This window comes from Cynocephalus volans, chromosome 15 (assembly GCF_027409185.1).
Source record: "Cynocephalus volans isolate mCynVol1 chromosome 15, mCynVol1.pri, whole genome shotgun sequence".
Taxonomy (NCBI): Eukaryota; Metazoa; Chordata; class Mammalia; order Dermoptera; family Cynocephalidae; genus Cynocephalus; species Cynocephalus volans.
In genome coordinates this window covers 50074580-50097812 of record NC_084474.1, presented here as the reverse complement: position 1 = coordinate 50097812, position 23233 = coordinate 50074580, and the positions used below count along the sequence as shown (strand labels likewise).

General features: G+C 41.0%; 1 protein-coding gene across 1 annotated transcript in view; it reads left to right on the top strand.

The window, feature by feature from the left end:
• The first annotated feature begins 1833 nt into the window (after positions 1 to 1833).
• LOC134363678 (low-density lipoprotein receptor-related protein 12-like) overlaps positions 1834 to 23233 on the top strand; it is a 43601-nt gene continuing 22201 nt past the window's right edge. The window contains 6 exon segments of the mRNA XM_063079260.1: positions 1834 to 1900; positions 2207 to 2348; positions 5906 to 6041; positions 10744 to 10902; positions 14186 to 14365; positions 15624 to 15813. Coding sequence (XP_062935330.1) covers positions 1834 to 1900; positions 2207 to 2348; positions 5906 to 6041; positions 10744 to 10902; positions 14186 to 14365; positions 15624 to 15813 — 874 coding nt within the window.

The following is a 23233-nucleotide window of genomic DNA, read 5'->3' as shown; positions in this document are numbered from 1 at the left end:
CCCAGCCCCACAGCCACACCCCTTCTTTCCCTCTCTCTTCCTCCCTCCCCCTCCAAGCCCACCTCCTCTGGTAGCCTCTCCTACCTACCCCCTGCACCCGCAGTCCCATGTCCTGCCCATCCCTATCCTGCCTGACCCCTGGATCTCACTCAGATCCCCACCTCTCAGACAGTGCCAGGCCGGGGTGGGGCCAGGGTTGGGGCCGAGCCCCACAGCTGCCCCCTCCACTCCCCTTTTTGTATAATTTAAGAAGGAAAAGGTCACACTTCTGTTTTTAACTTGTCTCCTGCTTTCCCAGGGTCCCGTCAGTGCAAGGAAAGGGTAGAGACCCAGGAGGGTGGCTGGCCTCACATCCTGTCGGGACCATGCTCTTCTGTAAAGGCAGCAGCACGCTCCTCCCACCCAGGACTCAGGTACACCAGGTCAGCCCTCCAGGGTGGACCAGGAGCCCAGCTCTTCTTTCAAGAGCTGACTTATGTTCTGTTTGGGATTCTTGGGGATGCTCCTTCCCAACAATACACACACTTCCCTGCTAACCCACACAAGATCTAGACACTGCTGAGCCCAGTGGAAAGCTACCAGCACTATTGTGCTGAACCAGGCAGATGGAAACAGCCCCAGAAACGGGAAGGCCCGCCCCTGAAGCCACAGAGGGCTGGTAGGCCTGGGTCTTGACCTCCAAGGATCTGGAGTGAGAGCTGCGGGGCATCTGGTCAAGCAGGGAGAACTCCAGGGCCTCGTGTGGGTCCCAGGCCTGCTGCATGTTCTTGTCACCCACCCTCCACCTCTCCCAGCTGGGCTCCTCAGCGGGGCTGGGGAGCAAGAGTTGTCAGTCTCAGCCTTCCTTCCCTCATCTCCCTGCCTCAGTTTTTCTTGACTACAATCTGTTACAAGATTCTGCATCTCCCCATCTCCATATCACCCTGTCATATCACCTTGTTGTCCCCTCCTACTTCAGAATCTCTGGACTGGTTAAGCTTCTGAGTGCACAGGGTTGTGAGCTGGAAGGTGGAGAGGGGCTCACTCATTGACAACACCATTCTTCCCCGAAGACTAGAAGACACCCATGATGCCACTAGGGTCAGGACCGCACACTGCTTTTCTCGGCACTCTCCCTTACTGACTTTGGCAAATTATTTTATATTTGAGCTTCAGTTTCCTCCTCTGTACAATGGAGGAAAATATTAGACTTCATGAGTTACTGTCTGTAGAGTGTCCAGTACAGTGCCTAGCTCATAGTGAAGACAACACAACGTAGCTGTTCTCCACCCCACAACACACTTAGCCTGACTGAGGAGACAGCTTAAACATGGGCAAGTGGAGCGTTCCAGGCAGAAACGGTCTGCAGAGAAGGGCAGAAGGTCCCTGCGGAAAGGAACAGTCTGGAGGGTGGGGGAGGGGTGAGGAGGGGACGGTGGGGAGACCCAGGACGGAGGAAGGTGGTGCTGCTGGGAATCAACCCCCTCAGGAGGGGAAGTGGGGAAGGAGGAGGGAAAGCAGGACAGGGGCGAGGGCCCTGGGAGCAGCAGAACAGCATCCCAGCTCCCGACAGCCACCTTCCTCCACTCTGCCCTGCCACTGCCCTGCCCCATTCCCTGGGACCCCCCACCCCTACCTCACCCCCACCTGCCTCATCTGGCCAGCTTTCTTCTGAATCCCAGCCTCCGACCATTGGTCCCTCGCCACTCTCTCTTCAGACCTCCCTCCCAGGCCCTCTTACTCTAGATTCCCTTCCTCTACCCCCCTCTTTGCAGAACTCCTCTTTGGTCCCCCAGCTCCTCCCCACCCCTTTACTATCATCCTCACTTTGGAGGGCTCAGCGGGGCCCCGGCCATGGTGGAGATGTGGGAGGCTCAGTTCGTGGGCTTGCTGCTTCTGCAACTGCTGTGTGTGGCTCCAGGTAAGGTGGGATGGTGGGAGGGTTGACCTCCAGGCCCGCGGGAAGGGGCCAGCAGGGATCTCTCTATGGCCTCAAAGATCCAGAGTCCTTAGCTCTGCCGTGGAGTCTTCTAACACCTTCCTGGGGGCAGTCTTTCCATCCTCGAAGCTTCTGTTTGGTCACCCCCTTGGGAGGAAAGGGGCAGAAACCCAAGCTCTTCCTCCACCCTGTTTCTCCCCAGGAAACACTGAGGTTCCTTCTCTACTCCTAAGTCTCTTGACTCATGGCTCCCTCCCCCTGGCCTCTCTTTTGCTCCCCCTGTGGAAGCTTCAGGGCCTGAGGCAGAGGTCTCGGTCGTGTGGGCCGAGGAAGGGGCTCCTGCCCAGCTCCCCTGCAGCCCCACAATCCCTCTCCAGGATCTCAGCCTTTTGCGAAGAAGAGGGGTCACTTGGCAGCATCAACCAGACAGGTACATACCCCAACTTTGGCAACAGAACCCCCAAATTAGGCACTAATGGCATCAGACTCACAACCCAACACCAAGCCTGCCCTCTGTCCCCTCCCCTGAGCTGTCAGTCCCTCAGAAGCCAGAAACCCTCAAGGCCCCTCCTTTCCTTCCTCTGCAGACTGCTCCCTCACACCTGCCTCGCTGGCACCTCTGCTGTAGTGGAGACATGCGTATTGTTAATGGAAGAGACCAACCAATCTAAAAAAGTTACATTTTGTATGATTCCAAACAGATGACATTTTAGAAAGGTAAGACTATAGAGACAGTAAAAAGGTCAGTGGTTGCCAGTGATTCAGGGGAAGTAGAAATAAGTGGAGCACACAGGATTTTTAGGGCAGTAAAACTATTCTGTATGACACTGTAATGGTGGGTATATGCCATTGTGCATTTGTCAAAACCTACAGAACTATACAACACAAAGAGTGAGCCCTAATGGAAACTATGGACTTTAGATAATATTGGTTCATCAATTGTAACAAATGAGCCACTCAGATGTGAGGTCTTAATAGGGGAAATGGGGGGGACGAGTAGGGGGAAGAGATATGTGAACTCTGTACTTCTTGTTCAATTTTTCTGTAAACCTTAAACTGCTCTAAAAAATATGAACACAAAATAAAGGCATTCCCGATACAAACATGGAGAAAATTCACTGCTAGTAGATCCACCTTAAAAGAAATACTAAAGGAAGTCCTTCAAGCTGAAAGCAAGTGAACTCAAACAATAATTACAATCCATCAGAAAAAACAAAAAAAAGAGCATTGGTAAAAGTAACTTCGTAATTATAAAAATTATAAAAAGCATATTTCTTCTCTGAACTGATTTTTTAAACAATTGTATAAAATAACCTAAATATCATTATATTGTTGGACCTATAATGTAAAGAAATGTAATATATTTGACACAGCACAAAGGAGGTGAGTGGGAACAAAGCTGTATTGCACTATGGAAGTGACACCAGAATGTATCTCAAATCTCCAGGAAAAAACAAAGAGAATAAAAAATGGTAAATAATGTTAACATAACAAATGCTATCCATATATACTTGTTCTCTTTTATACTCTCATCTTCTTTAAAGGATATAAAATTATATTAACTAATAATGACAGTGTGTTGTTGGATTTGTAACATATAGATGCAATATGTATAACAATAATAGTGCCAAAGAGGGAAGAGGAATAGAGGTTTTTAGGACTAACATTTCTATATCTCACTGGATTTGTTAGTATAAATCTGAAGTAGATTCTGATCAGTTAAGAGAGTAACCACTAGAAAAAAACCCTCAAAAACATACAGTGAAAAAAATCACTAAAGGAATTAAAATGTTATAGAAAATATTAACCTAATGCAAAAGAAAGCATGATAGGAGGAACAGAAAAACAAAAATAAGAAATGAGACATTTAGAAAACAAAAAGTAAAATAGCAATGTGTAAATCCAACTATATCAATAACAATAGATGTGAATGGATTAAACAGTGTAAATCAAAATTAGAAATGGTTGTGCTTTTAAGGTCACTATCAAAGAAGTGAAAAGAGCCCGTTAAATGGAAGGAAGTACTTCCGAATCATATATCTGATAAGTATCTTATATCTACAATATATAAAGAACACTTACAGCTCAGTAATAAAAACACAACCCAAGTAAACATAGACAAAGAATTTGAATAGACATTGCTCCAAAGAGGATATACGAATGGTCAATAAGCATATGAAAAGGTGCTCAACATCATAGCCATGAAGAAAATACAGATTAAAACCACTTTACATCGCTCTGGGATGGCCATAATCAAGAAGGATTATAAGTGTTGGCAAGGATGTGAAGAGATTAGAACTCTCATACATTGTTAGAGGGATTGTAAACTGATGTAGCCACTTTGGAAAACTGTCCTGCAGTTTCTTAAAAAGTTAACCACAGAGTTATCATATGACCTAGCAATTCTACTCCTAGATACATACGGAAGAGAAATGCAAGCATAAGTTCAAGTTCAAAAACTTGAACACAAATGTTCATAGCAGAATTATTCACAATAGCTAAAAAGTAGAAACAATTCAAATGTCTATGAGCTGATGAATGGATAAACAAAATGTGGTATATCCACACAATGGAATATTATTTGGCAGTAAAAGGAATGATTTGTTAAGCAGCATGGACAAACTTTGAACATGTTATGCTAAGTAAAAGAAGCCGGTCACAAAAGACCACTTATTATAAGATTTTACTTACATGAAATGTCCAGAATAGAAAGTAGATGAGTAGTGGCTGCCTAAGGCTAGGAAGGATGGAGTGGTTGGGCTTTGACAGCCAAAGGGTATGGGGTTTCTTTTTAGAGTGATGAACATGTCTTAAAATTTAGAGTGATGACCATGTCTTGAAATTGCAACTACCACCACATGACTCTGAATTATATCTCAATGAAGCCAAAACAACAAAGTTCATGTATAAATAACAGAAAGGTTTTATTATGGAAACAAAACAAACAGAGTAATTAAGCATGAAATAATTTCATTCTTGATAAAAGTATATTGAATGTTACAAATCCTGAAGTAAACTAGTTTATAGTTAACACTGATTTGGTAGTGGGCTTTGGACAAAACTGAGCCTTCAGACCTGCTCAAAGTCTACATTCCATATTAACATTTTCATAGAAGGATCTAAGAAACTACATGGCCAGAGCTAGCAATATTTTCACATTAGCACAAAACTTATGCAACTTTCACAGTTTGCTATTGGAAAAGTGAACCATCATAATTACTCCATCTTATAACTTGGGGAAATTCCTTCCTTTCTCTCTTAAACATTTAGAGAATATTTACATGCTGGGCACTGTAATGGTCACAGGGCATACAGAGATGAAACAACATCAATTACATCAGCACCTCTGGTGGATGGGGTCAAAGTTCCCTAGATGATTCTGACATGCAGCCAGGGTAAGAATCACGGGTCTAGGAAACACTTATTCTGCTATGGAATGAAATGTTGCCAGATTCTAGAACTGCAAATAAAGTCAGTTAAGATCTTTAAAAAAAAAAAAAAAAAGACGAAGGGATTTTTTTTCCTCTACCTAGTCCTCTACACTGGACTAGGTAGAGGAGGGGGTTGGGAGGGGAAAACATGAATGACGTCACTCTCTGAGGTGGAAAGGAACTCAGAGGTCTTCTGGGAGAGGAAGGGACAGTGTCACTTGAGTGGGTGAATGACTTGGGAGGGGGAGACTCAACAGAAACCTGAGGAGACAGCTAAAGTTCAGACCATGCCGGGCCTTATGGGCTGTGTAACAATTGTGTCTTCTTAATTAATAAAGGAATTAATAAATTAATAAAGGATTGGAGGTGGCAAGTGCGGCCGGGCAGGATATGGCAGGTGGACCTCCCACCTAGCGTGTGCTTACCTGTCTCTTGAGGATTCCCAGGGGGTTGTGCTGTGGGCGCTCACAGTGTAAGCTGCTCAGTAACACGCCCTATCCACGGCCCTCTTCCCTTTGTCTCCCTTCCCTTCACATCTCGTCACCCCCTGCGCTAGTCCAGTCAGGAGAAGACAAAGATGGCACCGGGCAGGGGAGGTGAAGACGCGGGAAGTGGAGGGACTCCTGGAGTGTGCAGGAGGTCGACTGAACTTGGGGATTCAGGAGAGAAGAGGTGTGACTCTTAAGTCTCTGGTTTGCACTGTTGGATAGAAGATGGTGTGGTTAATATTTCAAACTTGGGGAGACAAGAAGCTGAGAGTAGACAGACAACATGCAGGACATTTTTACAAAGCTAAATGTGCTTTTGGATTTGAGACATCAGTTGCGATCATGAAGTATGTTTTCATAAGTTTTATGACTATGAGAAAGCTAGAAATTCATCCCCGAGCTTTCCTCTCTAAGGCTCAAATGTACTGTTGGGTTTCTTTCTGTTTTACTTGGGTGGAGCAGATCCCGTGATAGGTTTTAGTGAAACAAAGTCACTTGTTCCAGGATGAGCTTAGACATGAAAATGGCTTGGGACACTTTCAATAATGATTTACAAACTAATGCATTCTTAAATAAAATTTCGTGTTAGGTAACATTATGATCCACTGTTGGCTAGAGTTGATCTCGATTTATGCTCCATTCATTTGCACAGGAGACAGCATAGGCTCCCCCGACCCCCAAAAGAGGGTTTTAGATAAATTGCGAGGTTTTCAAAAGAGAACAGCCAACGTAACTAGGAGCTGAAAGAATTGATTTATGAGCCAAGATTAGAAAAGGTAAATGCATTTTCCTTGGCTAACTGACAAATAAAAGTGGAGAGAAGTCAATCAGTGGTAAAAACGAAGGAAACAATTAGGTTTCATACAGCAATATGAAAGAAATCCATCCCGGGCTATCCTCTCCTGTTCACTATCGTTTCTCTAAATTCATTCCCGGTCTGAGGGTGAGGAGAGGGAAGAGGAACAGGGAGAAACAGAAAGAGAAGAAACAAAGAAAAGACAAGCGGTTGCTTCTCTCCTCTCTCTCTCCTGCTCCTGGTTAATTAGGAATGTGGAGCCTTTGTGATCAATCCTTATTCAAGAGCTTTGGAACGGTAGCCCCAGGAATCTCAGTCTGCTTTGATTTTAGAAGGTGGTCCTCTGACCATCACCTCTTCAGTCTAGTAAGAAGACCTGTCTACTTAATTACATACCATATGCATGTATATATGTCTTTGTGTCATATATACGCAAAATAATTTTCCTTATGAAAGTTATATTTTTCATAGAAAATTTAGCAAATATTAAAAATAAAGCTTAATTGGAAGGAAACTAAAATGATCTGTAATCATACCACCCACAAACAGCCACTGTGAACTTTCTGTCCTGGCTCAGGACTGTTTTGCTTTCATGCTAAGTGTTAGAATGTTCTGGAGCATCTTATTGTGGCCCGTGTTGCATGTCCTGCTTCTCTCTTCTGGCCATTTCAGGGCCAACCTCAAGACCCCTCTGTCATCTCTCCAAGTCACCCCCACGTCTTTCCCCTAGTCTTGATTGCTCTTCAGCATCAGATCTGCATTTCCTCCTGTCGACAACCACCAAGTGGACACGTGCCCAAGCACCTGTCACTCTGGGTGTTCCATACCTAACTCATGCTCCTTCTGAACACGAGATGGCCCTCTTCCTCCATCCACTCACCTGCCATCTTCTTGCTCATCCCAGTCCCATCGGCTCACCTGACTCCCTTTGCGCCTGCAAACAACCATCGTCCTGTCTTCCTCCTCTAGCAGAGCTTCCCCTCAGGCGGTTCACGTTTCCCAGAAGCGCAGGCTCTGGAGCCTGCCTTTGCCACTCATTCACTGTGAGACTTTGGCCGAGTCGTTTAATGGTTCTTGTGCTCAGTTTCCTCTACTGTAAAGTGGTACAGTAGTACCCACTGCAGAGCTGTTGAGGTGATTAGAACATGCAAAACATCAGAATCGTTCCTGCACAGGGTAAGTGCTCACTAGGAGTTAGGTATTGTTATACTATTGGAGTATGTCCTAATCCTAATTTAAATTCATGTTTTCTCTGATGTCTGAGTTGATCTTTCCTCCTCTGAATTCCTGGTCATCTTTTCCTCTTCCAGGGAGCTTAGTAATTTTTATCTCCTTTTAGCAATTTCTGTACTACCATTTATTACAGAATTACACTTGCTACCTGTTATTACAAACTAATTATTTTATTATATTTATTATATATTTCTGTTTCCCCCTCTAGAATGTAAGCACCCTGAGGGGCAGAATCTTTGTCTGGTTGTTTGTGTGACCTTTCCATTCTCTTCACTCCGTGTAGTGGTCTGTGCGTGGTAGACTTTTTTGTGTAACAGTTTTATTTCAGTTATTTACTATTTGGCTTTTGGCCAGTATGGGGATTTGATAACAGTTTTAGTAAGATATAATTCACATACAATTCAGCCATGTAAAGTGTACAGTGTAGTGGTTTTCAGTATATTCACAGAGTTGTGCTACCATTGCAAAAATTTTAAAACCTTTTTATCACCCCAAAAAGAAACACTGCGCCCTTTAGCTCACCCTTGACTCTCCCCATCCCCTCCAGGTCCCCAGCAACTATGTTCTACCTGCTGTCCCCATGGATTTGCCTCTTCTGCACATTTCATGTAAATGGGATTATACAGTATGTGATCTTCTGTGTCTGTCTTCATTCAGCATCAAGTTTTCAAGCTTCATCCAGGTCGGAGCATGTATAACCTCATTCCTTTTTATGACCAGATACTATTCCATTATATGAATCCACCACATTTGGTTTATCCACTCATTAGGTGATGGACATTTGGGTTGTTTCTACTCTTTGGTTATTATGGAAAATGCTGCTCTGAATATTTGTGTACAACTTTCTGTGTGGACACGTTTTCATTTCTCTTGGCTATATACCTAAAAGTGGAATTGCTGGGCCATATGGTAACTCTATGTTTAGCTGACGAGCTCCAAGCTGTTTTCCAAAGTGGCTGTACCACTTTATATTTCCACCAGTAGTGTATATTTTCACCACACCCTATGTGACTTTTAATAGGGAAAAGTAGAAAGAATAGTTCTTTAAGTTTGATTTTCTAGTTCAGTAGACAATAGGAAAGTACTTTCTTCTGATGCTTTAATTAACGATACATTCTGTTAGAAAAATGCCCTTCATCCTCAAGGGATGGCTCTGTCATATTATGAAGACACTTGAAGGAAGAAGGTAAGAAGATTAATCTGTATTCAAATAAAAATACAGAGCCCAGAAGAATCTTTTTCTAGTATTGTCATTACACAAATAGGAATTTCTTAAGAAATGCGAATATGTATTTTTTTTGCCAAGAATAAGCCAATGTTATTTAAAAGTGAAGACAAAGTACAGGATACTGTACAAAAAAATGAAATTTGAGAGCTAAAAGAATTGGAGTATGGCCAAATAAGGGAAAATTTTAAAATCTTTTGAAGTAAGCAAAAAAAAGAAGGTAGAATAGAGCTAATATCCCAGATAGGATACGGGAGCATTTGAAGCATCTGGGAGACTGTGGGACTGCACAGGGATGTGACTGGGCTGTGGTCAGAAGGGCCTGGGAATGAAGCTGGTGACACTGTCCCCTCCTGTGTTATCACATGATCACATTTCTGGTGATGAGATGAGACGATATAGCAAAGGTGGAAAACTTCCTAATTCTGAAATCATGGTGCAAAGGCTTATGATTTATCATGAGCTGAGGCTTAGAAAGCACGTACCATGAGTCAAGCTCTGTCCTCCGGACTTTATATACACCAGCTCTCCAAAGAGGCCTATGGTATAGGTGCAATTATCATCCTCACTTTACAGAAGAGGAATCAAAGGCACACACAGGTTAAGAAACTGCTCAGGATGCCACAGCTACGAAGTGTTAAATCTGAGCCTTGTGCCAATGAGCCTGCAGGGTCTCGGCCCTAAGCCACTGTGCTGTCTAGCTCCCTGCCTGTGTTTGTTTTCTTCACCTACATTGTTTAAGCACAGCAATCAAAAGCAGATGAACCACCCTGTGATTTTAGTTTAAATGAATTCAATTTAGATAATTAGTCTAAAGCTTTCGATTTAGTAGCAGTTTTTAAATTAGTTGTGGTGTAATGTCATATAATATGCCAATGGATATATTGAGAGTTGAGGCAGAATGAGGATGTACAGACCATGTTAGAAAGATGCAACTTTTCTCCAGAGGCAGTAAGAGCATTCAGTTTTAATCTCAGGAGTCAAGTGGTCACATTTGTGCTTTGGAAATATCCCTCTCGTTGCAATGAGGGGGTGGTGGGAGGAGAACTGGAGAGATAAAGACCTATCGAGACTCTGTTACAATTGTCAAGGTGAGAGATGAGGAGGATCTGAACCCATACCAGAGCAGTGGGAACGGATAGAGGGGACAGATGTGAATCAAAGACAGATTAAGGAGCCACCAGCTGGTTGCGGGGAATAGAGGTGAGGCATGACCCACGTAAATCTCCCAGGATTCTGCGTGGATCACAGGGCAGTGGAGATACAGTTTACTAAGATGGAGCCTAATAAAATGGAATTTTACATAGTAAGGAATAAAGTTTCTTGAGAAGAAAAATGATTGTACTTTTCCGCTTTTCCATTTTGGTTGTTCTTTATAGTCTTCACTCTGTTTTCTTTGTGTCCAAGCCATTTTCATCTTATCAGATATGTCATTCTTTGTGCAATAGCAATTCCAGCAGTTTTAATGCTTCAAATTTTAATCTATGGAAAGCCTATTCACATCCCTCTGGGTCTCTTAAACAGCATCTTTGTGCAATTTCCTGGATCCATCAAGTTTGCCCAAGTGCTTACAAATGCACGTTGTTCAAGGTGATAAACGACTTAACTAGAACGTTGATGGCGAACCTGTTGAAACGCTCTCGTGATTCCAGGCTGCTCTGGCAGGAGGCACCACCATGATCATGGATTTCGCTATCCCTCAGAAAGGGGGTTCCCTCATCGAGGCCTTCGAGACCTGGCGAAGCTGGGCTGATCCCAAAGTCTGCTGTGACTACAGCCTTCACGTGGCAGTGACGTGGTGGAGTGACCAGGTGAGCCGCCTGGGTTCCAGTTTGTTCCATTTAGTCCCCTAGTCCTTGCTCTGTACAACAGCAAAAAGCTGGGTGATGTTGTTTGCTTCCTGGATGACTGAAGGCAGAAGGGGGCAGAAGGCTTTTCATTGCGCCTTCTTTTATAGCTTTTGAATTTGGAATCCTGTGAAGTATTATCAGTTTAAAAACATTTTTAGAAATCATATCAAGACTAAGGGAGAAATCCCTTATGCTCATTTACAACAGCTTCCCCTACTATTTAATTCATGAATCGTAAATGCTTTAAGTGTAATTTTAAGTGAATTGATTTCCCTTTTTTTCAACTTCAACATCCCCAAAATCTTTTAAACAGTATTTCCCCACAGACTGGAACTTCAATTAGAAATGTTTAATTGCTGGAGAAAAATCAAGGAGATTGTAGATTTAAAATTCCCTAAAACTGTAAGCCTTATTCCCACTCCTGACCCTTCTTGAGAGAGGAAGGGACAGACCAGGACCATTTCCAAAGTCTTCTCGCAGCTGTACCCTGACTGGGTGCTCTTCCTACAATGCTCTGCTGATGTTACCTGGTCAGACCGTTTCATTATAGGGCTTAAACCAACCTTCCATGTCCACTAACTACTTAGGCCATGGCAGAAATGATCATGTGATTCAGATAGGAGAGACAGCTTTGAGAGATGTTAAAAATATGTTGATTTGTCCCCATATAAATTTGTGGGTGTACTTTGGAAGAAAGTTTTACTTGGGATTTAAATCAACATGTTTTCCACACTGGACTTAATTCAGAAATCTTTTTACCAGAGTGACATTATTTGAGTTACTAATGCTCCCTCCTCTGCCTCTGCCCCCCAACAATTGGGCTTTAGACACCAAGTTAATATAAAACAAGTAATCAATCTTTAAAGGATAGTTTGGCAAACATAACAGGAAGGTTTATAGTCCACAGTTAAAGTTGATTTTTCTCCAAAAATGCTCTTCTAAGTGATGCATCTGATCTCTCTCATGCCTTTAGGGCTTTCCCTCCTTCTTCCCTCCTTTCTCTTTCCTCTCTTCCTTCCTCCTTTCCTCCTCTCTTGCTTTATGAGGTAGACAAGGAGATAGTGTTTGCTCTTACCAGTGCTTCCCACACTTTAATAGGGAAATGGTCACCTGGTAAACATTGTTAAAATAGATTATGTTTAGTAGGTTTGTTTGTTTTTGAGGGCTGCTGTAACAAAGTACCACAAATGGGATGGCTGAAACAACAAAAATGTATTGCCTCACAGTTCCAGAGGCTAGAAGTTCAAGATCAAGTTGTTGGCGGGGTTGGTTCTTTTGAGGGCTCTCAGTGAGAATCCGTTTCGTGCCTCTTCCTAACTCCTGGTAGTTTGATGACTATCTGTGCTGTTCTTTGTCTTGCAGAAGCATCACTCTAGCCTCTCCCTTCATCTGCACATGGTGTTTTCCCTGTGTGCATGTCTGTGTTCCAATTTCCCCTTTCTACGAGGACACCAATCATTTGAGGATTAGAGGCCACACTAATGACCTCATCTTAACTAATTATATCTGCAATGACCCTATTTTCAAATAAGGTATTAGGACTTCAACATATGAATTATGGGGACACACAAGTCAACCTATGACAGTAGGTGAGGGACAGGTGGGGCCTGAGAGTCTGCATTTCTAGTGAACTTCCAGGTGATGCTGATGCTGCTGGTTCAGGTATCACACTTTTGGGGGAGCAAGGCTTGAGCTACTGTGCCTGAGAGTAGCACGGTGAGACTTATCCAGATGTGGATGGCAGGATGTAAGGAGGTCACCTTCAGAATGGGGTAAGAGGTATTTCATCTAAGCAATGCAGAGCATAATCCCCTTTGTAAGCCCATTATGTGAATATGCTAACAACGCTTATGTTATTTTTTCCTGATGATAAAAATTGTATGCTCATTGTAAAAATTCTGAAACTATAGAGAGAAAAAAGAGGCATACTATACCATGTTCTGCCCCTGCTGTTGCTACTTAACATATCTCAGGGCTCATCCCACCACTTGTCCACTCTCAGCATTATGCTGTTTCCATTTCTTTCTCTTTCTTAATTAATTAACTTATTCAACAAAGAGTAATTGAGTGGCAACTATGCATCAAGCCACTGTGCTAGGACAAGGCAGTAGACAAACCTTACAAAGCCCCTTCTCTCCCGGGGCTGAAATTCTAATGGGGAGACTGATGATCAATAGGTAAGTATGTAGTATGCCTGGTGATAAAGCCCCATAAAGAAAAGTAAGGAAAATTAGTAAGGGAACAGATAATGATGGAAGTGAGTAACTTATCATGTAATATTGTCATTTTTAAACTTTGCTGATTCAGTAGAAAAAAATTACATTGTTTTGTCTTGCACTTTTTAATTAGCAGGAAGGTTAACATTTTTTGCATATGTTTTCTAGTCATTTATATTCACTCTATGTTGGCAACATTTTCCACCTGGGTGTTAGGGTTTTTCTTATCAAGTTGAAAGAGATTTATCAACCAAGAGTAGTAATTCTATGCTTGTTATATTTATTTGTGTGTGTGTGTGTGTGTGTGTGTGTGTGTGTGTGTGTGCGCCCTTTAACATATAGAAATTCAAATGGTTTTATTTGGTCAAATCTACTGATTTTTCCTTTGAAATCTTTAGTCCTTATTGAGACTTGAGCTGGACCTGCAAGGGCAATTACTGAGTTAGTTTTTATCTTAACTTGCCCCTTCCTCTTGGCAATCATGAAGGCCCCTGTGCTTCGACAGGTCCAGGGTCTTGTGAAAGGCCAGCTCTCACCTTAGAAGCTGCCATCGGGTCACGTGCCTGCTGTGGCTTGCTTTCTCAGGCAAAGCTGGGCCAATCCACATCTACTTCCTCCCCCAAGAATTCATCCTGTGGCTTTCAGATTTGAGTCCAAATCCTTACCTCATATGAGCTTTGATTCCTTCTAAATCCATGACTGCATCTGTTGCTGCCACATGAGTTTGTCTTCATTTTCTAGAATAATTTCCTTAAAACTGGAGATAGAAGCAGAGATTTTTATATCCAAGTACAGAAATGAAGTACTGTGGGGAAAGCTATTAACGTTTTAGTGATTTAATAGTATCACAGCGGCAGCAACTTAGATGAAACAGGGTAAAACCTGGGGGAAAGACTAAGGCCTTAATTGCATTTTGCTGTCCCTATTTTACTTAGTTCTCTTCCGAATGCAACACTTTGGAGAATGTTGAAATTTTCATTTAAACTAAAGAGTGACATGTTGTCTTCATTGTTGTTTTTCACTTTTAGGTTAAAGAAGAGATGAAAATCCTTACCCAAGATAAAGGTGTTAACTCTTTCAAGACATTTATGGCGTACAAAGATCTGTACATGGTGAGGGACGCAGAACTGTATGCCGCCTTCTCTCAGTGCAAGGAAATTGGAGCAGTTGCTCAGGTCCATGCAGAAAACGGAGACTTAATTGCAGAGGTAAGCATTTGCATTCCAAATCTTCTTAACTTGAAAGATAACAGCCATAACTTAAAGTGAAGATGATCAGCCCCAAGCAGGTAAACTCATGTAATGCCCTGGAAGAATGGAAATCCAGAAACAGATTTTCTGTGGCTCAGAAATACTTAATTTGGTTTACCTGAGTCTCTGTTCTTAGTTTTATTCAGGTGGTATATGCACCTGAATGAGAATTTCCCGTTTTCAATCCAGCTATTTCAAGCCAGCTATTTGATCTCAAACATTTGCAAATATAAAAACACAAATATTTTTCGTTGTGTCCTCCAGCATTTTTTGTTGTGTTCTGTGTTTTAGTAGCTCAGCTGCTGGTTCGGACTAAACTGTAGACAACACCAGTGTAATCTGGTGACTTAAGCAGTGCATTAGGTAGCTGTTTAAAGCCCTAGTCTTTTCAGAAACTGAATATTAAAATTTGCTCTGGAGGAATCTAGATGATATTTATTTCTCATGTTAGTTCCATTATTAATGCCCGAAGGTACACCATCTGCAAGATTTAAAGAGCTGTCTCTTAGCCTTTATAGTAGCTGAGTTTTTTCTCTCTCCCTAGGCTCAGTTCCCATTTAAGTCAGTGAGATCAAGTCTCAGTGGCCAGGAGGCAGTGGGAATAAGGAGGAGAAAGCATGAGCTGTAAAATCAAACAGACCGGGTTTAAATTTGACTCTCCCTTTTCCTGGCTGCATGACACCAGGCAAGTTGTGTTATTCTGAGTCTTGACTTCAGCCTTTCCTGTAAGGAAGAAAGAAAATTTTGGAGAAGGCAAATAATTGGTCCAATAACATTTAGCAGGTTGGGTTGGGGAGCCAGTGAAGACTATGATTCACTAAAAAAGTAGAACTAATTACATAGTATATTACAATCTGTACCACCAATAAGGATCCGTAGTCTTTCATTTGTTCTGAATCAATATTGTCTTCAATCTAGACAGTACTTTTCAAAGAAAGTGATTTAAATGAACCTCGTATCTTTTTCCACCTTTTCAATCAAAATAATTTGATGGTAAAACATGCAGATAGCAATTAACATAAACTATTGGAATATTAAAATTATTTTTATCAAATACACACACTGCACACACACACACACATACATTCACATACACACGTGTGCGTATACCTAACAGATCTAAAAGCCTGGCAGTGTATTTAATTTACCAGACAATAGTGGTGTTTGTCCTGAGTAGACCTCCTTGCACGTGTGTTTGTGCCTGCTGTCTTTGCAGGGAGCAAAGAAGATGTTGGCATTGGGGATAACAGGCCCCGAGGGCCACGAGCTGTGCCGCCCGGAAGCAGTGGAGGCCGAGGCCACGCTGAGAGCCGTCACCGTCTCCAGCGCCGTGAACGGCCCCCTGTACGTCGTGCACGTGATGAGCAAGTCTGCGGCCAAGGTGATATCCGACGCGAGGAGAGACGGTACTTTCCCGATGTAACTTCACCTGCAGCTCAGTACGGCAGCCCCCCTCGTCCGCGGGGACACGTTCTAAGTCCCCCAGCGGATGCCTGAACCAGGGGATGGGACCAAAGCCTGTGTAGACTATGTTTCTTCCTATACAAACGTACCAGTGTTAAAGTTTAATTTATAAATTAGGCACGGTACGCTTGCGCTTTGGGGCCATTATGAAGTAAAATAAGGGTGACCTGAACACAAGCACTGCGATGCATTGACAGTGGATCTGACAACCCAGATGGCAACTAAGTGACTAAGGGGCAGGGGCGTCTGCAGCGTGGATCTGAGGCGAAGGGAGGAGTCACGGCGGACGGGACGAGCGGCTGCTGCAGGATTTCGTCCCGCTGCTCGGAAGAGCGTGTGACTCAAAACTCAGGAGTTGTCTCTGGGATTTTCCACGTCGTAGTTTAAGACCGCGGTTGACTGTGGCTAATGAAACCACGGATGGGAGAGTGGGGACTGCTTACTAGCTGCAGAGGGCGGTAAAATACCTGTGACCTCCGCTTTTGCTTATGAGAAAAAGGCACACGCGTTGGCACAGCTTTTCTTCCTCCCTCTTGATTAGCATCCTGTCTGCTTTCTTTCATCCTTGTGCGTGGATATTTTTTTCTTCTTCCTCTGCTAGTCTTCACGACTGTTTCTTTCTAAAAATTGAGCACAGATAAAAGAAATAGAAATAGAAAAAAAATAGAGAAAATCAATGAAACCAAAAATTGGTACTTTGACGAGATCCACAGAATTGGCAAACCTTTACTTAGATGGACTAAGAAAAAAGAGAGAAGATTTAAATAACTAAAATCACAAATATAAGAGCAGTTATTACATCCAAATTTACAGAAATCAAAAGGGTCGTAAGAGAATACTATGAGTAATTGTAGAGCTAGATGAAATTAATAAATTCCTAGAAACATACCACCTACAAAGACTGAATTATGAAAAAACAGAGTTTGAACAGAACTATAGCTAGTAAGATGAGCGATTATGGTTTTTTGGATTCCTGATGCAGGACTCCCTTGAGGATTTCTTGAAGGGCTGGTGTGTGGTGTTGAACTCTCACAGTTATTGTTTGTCTGGGAAATATACTATTTCTCCCTCATTTCTGAAGGATAGCCTTGCTGGGTGTGATATTCTTGGCTGGCAGTTTTTTTCTGTTAGTATTTTGAATATATCCCATTTTCTTCTGACCTGTAGAATTTCTGTTGAGAAGTTTGCTATTAGTCTGTTAGGGGATCCCTTACTGTCAAGGGATCTTTTCTCTTGCTTCTTTAAGATTCTCTCTTTTTTGTCTTTGAGTTTTGCCAGTTGGACTATAATGAGACTTGGAGAGGATCTTTTTGGGTTAAATCTGTTTGGAGATCTTTGAGCCTCCTGGATCTGAATGTCCATATCTCTTCCTATACCTGGGAAGTTTTCTGTTTTATTTCATTGAATAAGTTTTCCATGACTTTTCCTTTCTCCTCCCCTTCTGGAATACCCATGATTCAAATGTTTGTGTGCTTAAGGTTGTCTGCTAGTGCTGTTAGATTTTCTTCATTTTTTAAATTGTTTTTTCCTTTTTTTTTTTTTTGGTCCACCTGGATTTTTTTGAAAAGACTTTATCCTCAAGATCAGAGATTCTTTTGTCTGCTTGTTCTAGCTTTCTGCTTAAGCTTTCGGTTGTGTTTTTAATTTCATTGAGTGAATCAGTTCCATGAGTTCTGTTACATTCTTTTTTAAGGTATTATCTCTTTGTAAATTTTCTCCTTCATAGCCTGGAATTTTTTTTTTCTTCATTTCATTATGTTGTCTGAGTCTTCATGTATCTCAGTGAGTTTCCTTAAGATTGTTGTTCAGAATTCCTTCTCAGTCCTTTCAAGGGTTTCCTGCTGTATAGGTGGGTCTGGTATTTGAGAATTGCTGTATTCTTTTGGTGATGGCATATTTTCTTGGATCTTCATATTTCTAGTATCTCTACATTGATATCTGGTTATCCAGTAGAGCAGTTGCTTCTTCTGTTACTCTGGAGTGGGCTTTGAGGAGAAAGATGGCCTTTTCTTTTTCTGGTCTGGGCTGGTGACTCTCCTTGTGTCACTGCAGTCAAGGGTCTGACAAGCTGCCTGCACGGCAGTTGTGGTTACTGCTATGGCATCAAGCCATTTTTGTAGTGTCTGTGGCTGTGGCAGTGGCTGTGATGGGCCACCTACATGGAAGTGGTGTTTTTGGCATGCTCCTTGTCTGCTTCGAGGCAGGGGATGCTGCCCTCAGCTCCTGCCTAGGACACCAGGCATGCTCTCGAGATCTTTGTATTTTAAACCAGGAAACTAATATCAAAATATTAAGAACTCCCTCAGAGAATGTCTACCTATTCATTCTTCAGTTAATTCTCCCTTTCTTAATTGATAGCTTACATGATGAATAAAAAACAATATTTAGTTTAATCTTTGATGTAACTTAACCAGTAGCATTGTAATAATGTCATTGTCTTTTTTTTTTTTTTCATTCCAGATGTCCTATTCACTAGCTCCACTATGAATTAAATAGGCTTTGGGGGGCTAGTCAGGTAACCTAATCACTATTTATTCCTACAAAGAAAATGCTGTCCAAATTGAAAGTTGCTATCTTTTGAATGAACATTTAGAAACTTTTTTATTTGGGGATTTCTATTTCTGTAGTTATGGGAAATTTATAAAAAGTAGAAATGTATATTATCATCATCATCATCCAAAATACTTTAATATTTGTTTATATCTAAAGATACTGACCAAAGTAAATTAAATAGATGTTTTTTGTAGATGTTTGTGTTCCAAGAACAAAAATGTGATACTGGTAATTAAGAGATATATTAAGGAAACAAAATGAACAAAGATTAAAATATAGTCATTTCTGCTAAACACCTTACATTTTACAAAAGCCCACACTAAAACACCAAGGCTTATGAAAAAAGCAGTGCTGGCACAGATCACTCACATCTACATAACTTTGTAAGTATTGCACTAACAGGTAAAATATCAATGCAGATACTAGCACAGATATCCATGACATTTGCATCTAGAATCAGTCCATACTCTGTAGCCATATATGCTTGAGTTCAAGCTTCCCCCTTAAAGGCATTTGCTTCTAACGGAGACCAATTTAATCAAAACTAAAAGTATAATTCATACATATTCTTCTTTTTTCTTTTTTTAAAGATGATTGGTAAGGGGATCTTAACCCTTGACTTGGTGTTGTCAGCACCACACTCTTCCAAGTGAGCCAACCGGCCATCCGTATATAGGGATCCGAACCTGTGGCCTCAGTGTTACCAGCACCACACTCTCCCAAGTGAGCCACGGGCCGGCCCAAACATATTCTTCATTAATTAAGGTGTTTGTTTTACGTTTATAGTGGAATGATGTCTTCACATTTCCATCTGCACTTGCAGCTTCCCAAGATAGCTAAATATAGAAGAAAGCCAAGCAATTCTTTCTTTTTTTTTTTTAATTTTATTTTCTCGATATACATTGTGGCTGATTATTGCTCCCCATCACCAAAACCTCCCTCCCTTCTCCCTCCCCCCCTCCCCCCCAACAATCTCCTTTCTGTTTGCTTGTCGTATCAACTTCAAGTAATTGTGGTTGTTATATCTTCTTCCCCCCCCCCGGTTGTGTGTGTGTGTGTGTGTGTGTGTGTGTGTGTGTGTGTATGTGTGTGTGTGTGTGTGAATTTATATATTAATTTTTAGCTCCCACCAATAAGTGAGAACATGTGGTATTTGCCAAGCAATTCTTTAACCCGGTAAAGCAACCACTTCTTGTAATAAAGGATGCTATTTCTACGAGGATTCTATATTTTTTTCTTAAACTGTGAAAACTCCTACCTCTAGTTATTTCAAATCATTAGCATATTGGGAATAAAATCTTATACAGTTTTCATTATACTGACAAGATTTCTCTATTTGCCAATTACATATAAACTAGTTCTTATTAAAGACTTAACCAGACCATAGCTAAAATAATTATGTATAAGCAATATAAAAAGCATGGATAGAATGAATGGAGGTAATAAGAAGTCAGGATTGATGTATCATAAATTGGAAGTATAGTCAAAATCTGGAAAGATGAGGTTCAAACCAGCAAAACCATATAAACTTTTTGGTTTAAAACAAAAGATTTACTTCCTAAAGTAAAATTTTATGTGTCCCAACCTCCATTCTTATCCTGGCTTTTATCTGTGTCATAATTTCTCAATCTTTCTAGAGCATGATGGTGCCCAGCACATGTTAAATAAACAATCAGTGGGAGCTGGCCGGTTAGCTCAGTTGGTTGAAGTGCAGTGTTATAAAACCAATGTCAAGAGTTCAGATCCCTGCCCTTTTTCCCCACTTAGTCTGAACAGCCTTAGTAGCCATCTCAAGACAGCATTCTAGGCACTTCTGCAAACCAACCTGGTTTGGCATGTTGTGCGATGTTATTTATTGATAGTTTACTATAATCTAAGCAGTGTGTTTAATCCTTGCAACATCTTATGTGTGAGGTAGTGTTTTAATCCCCATTTATAAGTGAGAAAATGGAGACAAGTTTTATCAAATGGATTGAAATAATAAGCCACCTCAAAGCTCTTTAAAAGGAATAATATGAAGTGGATAACAGTAGTATACATATAATAAACTAAAAGAAAATGAAATTACAGTTGATGGTAAGTGCTAAAGTTGAAGTGTTATGGTGATTGGGAAGTAATTTATAAGGCACTGAAATTAAAAATAGAGGACTCAGAGGAAGCCAATTGGAAGATTTGGGCAGATGTGTAGGAAATAAAACAGGCATTGATTCCCTGAGAGGTGACAAAGGCAGGCTCAATTTCTGACTTTGAAATATCCAGTTTTACTGTCCCTGTTTGCAGATGACATGATCCTATATATCGAACAGCCTAAAACCTCTACAAAAAAACTCTTGGAATTGATGAATGATTTCAGCACAGTAGCAGGATACAAAATCAACACTCAAAAATCAGTAGCATTTCTTTTCTCCAATAGTGAACATGCAGAACGAGAAATCAAGAAAGGCTGCCCATTTACAATAGCCACCAAAAAAATAAAATACTTAGGAATTGAGTTAACCAAGGAGGTGAAAAATCTTTATAGTGAGAACTACAAACCACTGCTGAGAGAAATTAGAGAGGATACAAGGAGATGGAAAGATATCCCATGCTCTTGGATTGGAAGAATCAACATAGTGAAAATGTCCATACTACCCAAAGTGATATACAAATTCAATGCAATCCCCATCAAAATTCCAAAGACATTTTTCTCTGAAATGGAAAGAACTATCCAGACATTTATATGGAATAATAAAAGACCATGCATAGCCAAAGCAATGCTGAGCAAAAAAAATAAAGCTGGAGGCATAACACTACCTGACTTTAAGCTATACTACAAAACTATAATAACCAAAACAGTATGGTACTGGCATAAAAACAGACACACTGATCAATAGAATAGAATAGAGAATCCAGAAATCAACCCACACACTTACTGCCATCTGATCTTTGACAAAGGCACCAAGCCTATTCACTGGGGAAGGGACTGCCTCTTCAGCAAATGGTGCTGGGATAACTGGATATCCATATGCAGGAGAATGAAACTAGACCCATACCTCTCACCATATACTAAAATCAACTCAAAATGGATTAAGGATTTAAATATACACCCTGAAACAATAAAAATTCTTAAAGAAAACATAGGAGAAACACTTCAGGAAATAGGACTGGACACAGACTTCATGAATACGACCCCAAAAGCACGGGCAACCAAAGGAAAAATAAACAAATGGGATTATATCAAACTAAAAAGCTTTTGCACAGCAAAAGAAACAATTAACAGAGTTAAAAGACAACCAACAGAGTGGGAGAAAATATTTGCAAAATATACATCTGACAAAGGATTAATATCCAGAATATATAAGGAACTCAAACAACTTTACAAGAAAAAAACAAGCAACCCAATTAAAAAATGGGCAAAAGAGCTAAGTAGGCATTTCTCTAAGGAAGATATACAAATGGCCAACAGACATATGAAAAAATGCTCAACATCACTCAGCATCCGGGAAATGCAAATCAAAACCACACTGAGATACCATCTAACCCCAGTTAGGATGGCTAAAATCCAAAAGACCCTGAACGATAAATGCTGGCGAGGTTGCGGAGAAAAAGGAACTCTCATACATTGTTGGTGGGACTGCAAAATGGTGCAGCCTCTATGGAAAATGGTATGGAGGTTCCTCAAACAATTGCAGATAGATCTACCATATGACCCAGCTATCCCACTGCTGGGAATATACCCAGAGGAATGGAAATCATCAAGTCGAAGGTATACCTGTTCCCCAATGTTCATTGCAGCACTCTTTACAATAGCCAAGAGTTGGAACCAACCCAAATGTCCATCATCGGAAGAGTGGATACGGAAAATGTGGTACATCTACACAATGGAATACTACTCAGCTATAAAAACGAATGAAATACTGCCATTTGCAACAACATGGATGGACCTTGAGAGAATTATATTAAGTGAAACGAATCAGGCACAGAAAGAGAAATACCACGTGTTCTCACTTATTGGTGGGAGCTAAAAGTTAATATATAAATTCACACACACACACACACACAAAAAAAACAAACCGTGGGGGGGGGGGAAGAAGATATAACAACTACAATTACTTGAAGTTGATACGACAAGCAAACAGAGGGGACATTGTTGGGGGGGAGGGAGGAGAAGGAGGAGGGAGGGAGGTTTTGGTAAGGGGCAACAATAATCAACCACAATTTATATCGACAAAATAAAATTTTTTAAAAAAAAAGAAAGAAAAAGAAAAAAAGAAATATCCAGTTTTAGTTGCTGTGAGGCCTGGCGTTAGTTTTTTTCTGTCCTTGAAAATCCTTGAGATTACCTATGGTATTAATTAATTAATTAATTTATTTATTTTTAACCATTATACAATGTAGTTGATTTTCGTGGCCCTTTACCAATTCCTCACTTCCCCCTTCCTTCTCCCCCTTTCCCACCCCCATCAACATCATATCTGTTCTCTTCTCTTAACAAGTTCAAGAAATTATTGTGATTGTTGTCTTTTTTTCTATTTATTTGTTTATTTATTTATGTATTTTTATTAGCTCCCACATATAAGTGAGAACATGCGGTATTTCTCTTTTTATGCTTGGCTTATTTCACTTAACATAATTTTCTCTAAGTTAATCCATTTTGCTGCAAATGGTAGTATTTCATTTTTTTTATAGCAGAGTAGTATTCCATTGTGTAGATGTACCACATTTTCCTTATCCAGTTGTCCAATGATGGGCATTTAGGATGATTCCAACTCTTGACTATTGTACATAGAGCTGCAATAAATGTGGGAGTGCAGATATCCCCTTTGACAT